The 8,195-nt window shown below is 34.6% G+C and overlaps 1 protein-coding gene across 2 annotated transcripts in view; it reads right to left on the minus strand.

Annotated features, from left to right (window-relative positions):
- Positions 1-374: 374 nt before the first annotated feature.
- Positions 375-8,195, minus strand: part of LOC127956780 (branched-chain-amino-acid aminotransferase, cytosolic) — a 13,250-nt gene continuing 5,429 nt past the window's right edge. For both annotated transcript variants that reach the window (XM_052554976.1, XM_052554978.1), the window contains exons 3-11: positions 5,657-5,857; positions 5,426-5,536; positions 5,199-5,318; positions 4,386-4,546; positions 3,910-4,052; positions 3,260-3,345; positions 2,641-2,781; positions 2,383-2,457; positions 375-1,642 (exon numbers count right to left, since the gene is read on the minus strand). In XM_052554976.1, the coding sequence (XP_052410936.1) occupies positions 1,604-1,642; positions 2,383-2,457; positions 2,641-2,781; positions 3,260-3,345; positions 3,910-4,052; positions 4,386-4,546; positions 5,199-5,318; positions 5,426-5,536; positions 5,657-5,857 (1,077 nt within the window). In that variant the 3' untranslated portion in view covers positions 375-1,603. The remainder of the gene's footprint in view (positions 1,643-2,382; positions 2,458-2,640; positions 2,782-3,259; positions 3,346-3,909; positions 4,053-4,385; positions 4,547-5,198; positions 5,319-5,425; positions 5,537-5,656; positions 5,858-8,195) is intronic.

The raw sequence follows: 8,195 nt of genomic DNA on the forward strand, positions 1-8,195 counted from the left end.
TGTCACGACCATTTCTGCCTGTTTTACGTGTTTATATATAAATCTAAATAAACACACACACATTTTCTGAAATTCAAGTTAGAGAAGGTGTACAATTCTACTTAGAGGACATTTACATGTTGTGTGTATAGGCTAGTATTTGTTTGGAAGAGAGGCAGGAATGAATTAATGATGTCTGAATTAAGTAGGGCATGTTTTAATGATGAATGTGTGTAAAGTGTGAGCGGGTGGAGCTCAAACCATCTCATATATCATTACCAGCTCTCCTCTTCCTCATCTATGGGTGCTCTATCCCTTCAGTACACATACACACTTGCTTAGGAAACAATATTGGTATGAGCTTCTTCCAATATCAGTTGGGATAAAATACAACATTGTTTTTAAAAATGCATTTATTTATTGAATCACATCACAAAATACTCAGAACATCACTAAAATACTTTGGCAATTAACAATAATAGTATTACACATCTCTATAGCTATAGTATATATTTGTGCTTTTAAAACGGTTCTAGTCTTATTCCTAGCAACAAATGTCTACAAGAAATAACGGATCAGTTCAATTGTACAAACTTCTTTAAACAAATATATTTTAAGGTTCTCTTTGGGTGCAAAAAGGATCTCCATGTCAACTCTGAAATTGTGCGCTTGGAATGGAAGATTAAAAAAAAAAACATTTGTAACCACCATTATCAGCTGAAAGTAAACATTACAACATTAACATTGTTTTTTAGATGTTAAACATTAACATGTTCTTTCTAAATGTTATAACATTTAAATGCACAGAAAAAAGTTGTACCCACAACATACTACTGTACCTTAAATATTTGTAAATGTCTTTCATATGTTCAAAAAACTTGTGCAATATGACAGTAATCACATATTATTATAGGCATCAACAATAAAGTTAATTTATAGTTCCACTAAAAGTTTAATCTAACTATACAGTGAGCAAATATCTCACATAACTTTAACACCCACTATTCTAATTCTACTCTTTAAAAAAAATCTAACTACTTCTCTAATCTTTTTATGTTCTATTTTATTTTTATTAATTATACAATTGTATGTGTGTGTGTGTGTGTGTATGTGTAAAGACCTCTAACACTAGCTTGCTCTATTCTTATTTTATTCTGTTTTCTTTATACTATATTATTTAAAATCCCATGCTACGTGTACTGTGTTATCCTAACTGAGACTTGTTATAGCACTTATATATCATTGCTCTTTTTGTTGTTTTTGATTGCTTCCACTGTCCTCATCTGTAAGTCGCTTTGGATAAAAGCGTCTAATAAATGAATAAATGTAAATGTAAATGTAAATATATATAACAGCAATATCATAAGATCATTTTAATGAAATAGTCACCTATTCTGCTCTGCTGGTTTCTGTTGAATAAAATATGACCCAAAGGAGTCATCTGAGGGGTTTAGTATGCTAAAGAGCAACATGTTATTGCTAGACTAGGATTCAGTTTGCTGGTAAACTTGGTAAAAAACAAAACATACATAAACATGGCAAGAAACTTATTCTTTGGAGCCACAAATAAAGTTGTTTTAAATAAGTTGAAGAGCTTGTGCATGTTGACATAGTTGAGGTGTCTTTATACAATACAAGACCAGTCACTGGGCGTCCGTCCATACTGCAAAAGAGCAAAGATGTTACAAAGATGAAAACAAGATGACACAATATGATTGTTCTGTTTGTCCAATATGGTTTGGGATGGAAAGGTGGAGGTAAAACATTTTTTTTGTTCTTGTTAAGGAGTTGTCAGAATACAGTTCTTTTATTGTAAACCCCATATAACAAGTAAAAAAACTGGAAAGACCAAAGGAAAGATCCTAATTCTTCCATTTCATCACAAGAGGGCGCAAAAGCCCAATGTCTAGGCCCCCTTTTGTTCATAAATGACCAAAAATCTCTCTAATCTTACCTAAAATGTATTTCACCATGACAGAAATTAAAATAAAATAAAATAATTTTATGAAATGTTATGAATAACATGAATGAATAAACTCCAAACTACAGAAAAAAAAACAAGAAATATTCATGGCAGTAAAAATACAAATTACTGAAAACAGTTCAATCAGTATGAATGTATTTGTTTCCCATTTAATGTAACCCTGTATTACACCCAGTATATTTGGCTTTATTTCTGTTTTTTAATTGCATTTAAATGCACATTCAATGATGTCGCTTTAAGCTGTGTTAAAGAAAACGTTATCAACCAGCTCAAGACTTAATCAGAGAGGAGTTTTGCCTAAATTGTTTTAACAGCATATTTATTATGCTCCAAACACTGTTTCAAATAACACTAACATACATTATATGAATAGGACTATAACAAATGTCATGCAGTGTGTTGTGTGTCTGGTGTCTTACCTGAATATCTGTGAGCTCTTTTAGCAGTCTGGAGGCAAGTGGAGGAAAGCTTCCTTCACATGGAATATGGAGATTCTATACAGCAAAAGACTAGTATTAGTAACAAGAACGTTGTTGAAAAGATGTTGAAAATTTGTTAAGCTCAAATAAAACTGGCCAAGAATTTGACCCAGAGGCAGATATCTGTTTATTCGCCAGTATATTTTGATACTGAAACAACGTGTGGAGCTCTCACCATCCAAAACAGACTAAACTCACCTCTCCCTGATACAAGATCCTGCCAACTGGACTAACAACACAAGCGGTTCCAGAACCAAACATCTCCCTCACTCGGTTTTCCTCCAGAGCCTGCCGCAGGTCGGCCATGGTCAAATAGCGCTCGGATACTTTGAACTCACCCTGGTAGATAAAATGAAACTTTGAACCAAACACTCTCAGAATAAATGTGTAGAAATGTCACTGGGACAGTGCCCTTTTAAAAGAGACAACTTTAACCTTATTTACCCCTAAAAGGTTCAGAGTAGTACCTTGGATAGTTTATCCAAAAATGAAAATTGTAATTTTGTAATCTACTAATGTCATTCAATACCTATATGACTCTTTTTCTTCTGTGGAACACAATAAATTGATGATATTTTGAAGAATGTTGTTAACTCGACAGTGTCAGTTCCCAATGACTTCCACTGTATGGACAAAACAAAGTCAACGGGAACTGAAGATGTTTAGTTATGAACATTCTTCAAAATATCTTCTTTTGTGTTCCACGAAAGAAAGACAGTCTTTCACAGAAATTGAAACAGAAATTGACTCGCTGTTGTACTCAAAAAGATCATTTTTTGCACTTTTTTCCTGACAGTATGGTTTAGACAGGTCTTACCCATTTGCGTGTAAGTTCTAGGATGCTTAGTCGTGTAACGCCCGGCAAAATAATGCCATCTAAAGGTGGTGTTGCAAGCTCCTCCTCTGGAAAGAAAAAACAGGGTTTCCATCTTAAACTTTTTTTCTTTTCTTTTTTCAAATACCATTTCTGTCTCTAATGAAGAAATGAGAAAGTCGTATTTTCTTTTAGGCCACTAAAGGTCTGTATGTCCGTCATGGTATAAACAATAAATAAATAAAGTAACTTGTGTGACTTAATATCTCACAATTATTACTTTTTTCCCCCTTGTAATTAAGAATTAGTAGATATAAACTGGAAATTGTGTGATAGAAACTTGCACTTCGGACTAATGGGAAAAAAAGACAGACTTTTCCAAAGTTTCATTAAAGTTTACATTTTAACACACAATTCAGAGTTTATATCTTACAATTCACAGAAAACCCTGATTACATTTTTTATTCTTTGGCAGAAATGAGCTTCCATGAGAATCTTAATCATTCATTTGAACCTTTTGAAGGTCTTGCAAATTTACTTTGACCTCCATAAAATTCCACTGACTTCCACATAATCTCTATTTTCTGTTAAAGTAAATATACATAACCAAAATACTTTATCTATCAAAACAGAGAAATGTAAACAGCAATCACCTCCTCTCTCATTGATCCAGTAGAGGAAAAGGTTCATGGTGCCGACCTCTGTGATCTGATGGTCATCCCCGTACAGCCACAGAACCTGCTGACAGCCGTAATCCACTGCCTCATACTGGGCATAGATAGATGCCCCATAGTTCCTAAAAAATAGAGCTTTCACAGTGTACCATCTTCACAATCAAAGATCTGTCTTAGTCCTGAAAAACCCCATTGTCTTGTGTCATTATCAATCCTTCAGGAATTTATTTAGTACTTACAGCTTTGCTGAGAAGCTCAGCGTATAATTCTGCTCTCATGTGAGAAGTTTTAAACAAGATTGCACTGATTAGCACAGAAAAATCGGACATTTTTACTGAGGCTTTGGCATTAAACCAAGCTTGCACACATTTGGCTCAGTAAGCTTGCAACAATGCTCCTCATTCATTTAGTGTTTTGTTGTAAAATAATGAAATCTCTCTCTTTTATTCACTCACCCTCCCATCTTACAGTCTCCTGTCCCTCCTCTCCAAGCTCTGATGTATTTGGAGTCGGCCCACAGAGACACTGGTTTAGCACCGGTGCTAAAGTATGAGCCCACGGGACTAAGAATGACAAAAAGCAATGCCTTGTTGGGCTTCTTGACACCAAGGGTGGGCTGTAAACAGGCATATGTAAAGAAAACACAACATGTTTATGTTACGCACAAAGTATATTTTATATATGTGTATATATGGATCTACGATGTTTTCATGGAGTAACAGTGTATCTTTTACATCATAATATCAGAATGCTAATTTACCAGCTTTTAAATTAATAATAAAAAAAAATGTCATAAATATTTTTTTTCATTATTAATTAAATAATGTTTAAATTGTTTATTTAGGTAAAATAAATGTTCTACCTTTTTCTGATGCATAAAAATATGGTTGTAATAAATGTCTGTTAATATAAAAAGTATATACATATACACACATATATATACATATATATATATACACACACACACACATATATATAAGCCAGAAATTAAAGAAGGACAGAATGAATGAAAAAGAAAACTTAAACAAGTGTTCCACTATGAAAAAAATGAATTAATAAATGAAATAAGAAAAATAAGAAAAAAAAACATTCTAAAGAAGAATGAATAAATGAAATAATCTTGTATATCTGTGTTGTGATAGGTAAAATGACACAAACAACTCCAGTTTAAACAGACACAGTCATAAATGCATGTTCAGACAGACATGAAAAGCTAAAAAGAGTCAAAATGAGCTGATTGTGAGAATGAGTGTTTGTGTAGCTCTAACCTCTGTGCCAAGGAAGGTGGGACGGATGTACAAACTGGCAGAGTCTGAGTGAGGAACCCAATCCTGATCCACCTCCACCAACTTCCTGATGCACTCCAATAACTCCGCACAATCAAAACTCTTCAGAAAAACAGAGAAAATGAGAAACAGACGTGCTGTTTTGTGTCTGTATCTAAATTAAAAACTCAATGTGGATGCAATAAAGAGGGGCGAGACGTCAGTCTTACAGGCAGACAGGCCCTGTGGGCGGACTTCAGCATCCGCTTCATGTTTATCATGGGTCTGAAGAGACGCACTTTGTTATCTGGCCCCCGGTACGCCTTCATACCCTCAAAAAGCTGCACAAAGGACGTATTTACATTTAAACATAAATAAATGCCATGTATTAACTATGGAAGTCAAATGATTTTATATGATGCCTAACCACACAGATGAAACTCCAGATGGTGAGGACAGACCTGTACAGCGTAATGCAGGGAAGAACAGCCTGGGTGTATGGACAGGTTCCCAAAAGTCTGGATGTGTGGCTTCTGCCAGCCTTCCTCAAGACTCCACTCAATGGTCAGCATGTGGTCAGTAAAGACCGTCCCAAACACCAGGCCATTCAGGTCAGGTTTTGGTTTATGGGTCTGAGCTATCTGTATCACTGTGTCTGTGGCCTAAACAGAACGCAGCCAAAAATACTCAGCATCAGATGACTTTACACCAGCCAAAACTTTTTACATTCACAGAATAGGGTCAGTCTGTAGCCCTCTATTTAGTTTGGATCTCTCTGCCTGACAGAAATGCACTCAAACTCTGAGATTAGACACTCCTTCAGAAGCTTACATGTTCCTTCAGCAACCCTCTGTAATCCCAGATTATGGAAGAAAGGTGAGCACCACACTGGCCTCAGCATTTATTAGCAAACCCTGATAGCACACATACATCCAAGAGACATCTATTTGTCGTGTGTGTTTACATCTGGAAGACTTCTTTTTTGGAGTGTTTGCTTATCTGCAAAAATAGCCGTCAAATAGACATTTAGAAAATGTCTTTAGGATGTTTAGGATTTAGAATGCATGTAAAACTGACATCTTTAAGACCTTTATAAGATGTTGGTACACAGCAGATGTTTTCCAAATGAAGCAATCTTTGACAGACAGCTTTCAGACGTACGTGTGCAATCAGAGAAAGGTTTGTTTAACTGCAGCACAAGCAGAGACCTTCAGGAGAATAAACCTTGATTAATATATAAATAAAAAAAATTACATTAATTTAAATCTAAATGTTTATATTTGATACATATTAAACATATTTTCTGCCTGTACACACACACACAAACAAATAATTTAAGGTTGTCTATCTATTGTACTTATTTATTTATCAAAATAAATGGAACTATAAGCAAATATGTAAATATGCAAAGATATAATATTTCTAAGTGTCTCTAAAGTGTTGGAAAAAATGCTGTTTTGTCCTGCTGCTAATCAGCATATCCTTCTTCATTCATGGATTGTCAATGAAAATAATATCAGATCTTTGAGACACTTTTTATGGTGCTACATTTTCAGATGCTGGATCTGAATCTGAACATTTTCAAATCTGAAGATCCTGCAGTCCGAGACCTTAGTTTACGAGTGCTTGGTGTGTACCTGACTATAAATATGATAGATCCAATTGAACAACAGTCTGTAATATCTGTTGAGTCTCGGGAGAAATCATGTTTTACGGTGGAGAACTATTATTGTTGTTGATGATGGTGTTGTCAGTTCTTTAGTTAGTATGCTAATTAGTAGTCTTACATAGTATAAAGAGTGATCGGATACAGTGCTTTCTTAGAAAGCTATAATTTTGTTGAGGTTTCACTGTAACGAGAGCTGCTTTGTGGCCATCACCAAGTCACTGCCACGTGTGGCCTCATATAGTCCCTTCAAGAAGCTTAAATGCGATTATCCTAATCAATAGACAAAGAATGCTCTGCATGCTGCCATGATGAACCCAAAAACAAACACCTCTTCCATCTTCTCACAAGTTATTTTTTTTTTTTCAATGATCTTTGTGTTTACTTGCAAAACTGGTGATGGAAATAACATCAAATTTAGAAAATCTTTCAATGCTTTTTTGAGCAAATGCAATTTTTTTCTTTAGGGTTGGAGTTTTATTTTTGTGAAGGTCCATAAAAATGGGGGATGCAAAAAGCATTGAAATATAATTGTTCTGCCATCAATTTGTTTCTTCTGTTCAAGAAACAAAAAAAAAGTTGCAGAATGTATGTCTCGCTCTTTCCCATGCAGTTACAGTGAATGAGGGACTGGAACAAAGATGTAAATATATCAGTATCATCCATTTCAAATGTGCCATATTTAAAACAGCAATGCCTGATTTTAATAAATGAATCATTCTTTTTAGCTGAAACATTTCAGTTTATCAGTTGACGTGTTTAAATGACGTGTTCAAATTCAATTCACTGAATTTCAGTCTGTTCCTCACACAGAGCTATCATATGACTTTCAATACAATGCATATGAGTCATATGAACCACATTAAGGATATTTATCTGTGTTTGCATGTCCGTTTTGAAGCATGAAAGCTTCATTGTCCATTCACTGTAATAAAAAAAAAAGACCAACATATTCCTTAAAATTAATTTTTTTTTTTTTTTTAATTCAGAAAAGTCATATTGGTTTAGAACAACATAATGAGTTAATTGTTACTTTTTGAGTGTTCTTTACTAAATCCTGTTTTAACACTAGATCTTTCCCTCATGCATATACTATAAAGCAGCCACCAACTTGAGGCATGATGACTGTAGATATTTGACTATAATACTATGTCTACTTTATAGCAATGATGTGATTAAGCCTGTGTTGAAAAGAACTCAGGCTTAAATCACCACCTGAGTCAGAGAAAGGTAGAGAGAGACAGAGAGAATGTCCAAAGCCAAGCCAAGCTTGATTGACAGGGCTTACAGTGATCTGAGACTGGATTCTCTTTTACTCAGCACGGGACCTCTTG

The sequence above is a fragment of the Carassius gibelio genome, chromosome B4 (genome assembly GCF_023724105.1).
Source record: "Carassius gibelio isolate Cgi1373 ecotype wild population from Czech Republic chromosome B4, carGib1.2-hapl.c, whole genome shotgun sequence".
Lineage (NCBI taxonomy): Eukaryota > Metazoa > Chordata > Actinopteri > Cypriniformes > Cyprinidae > Carassius > Carassius gibelio.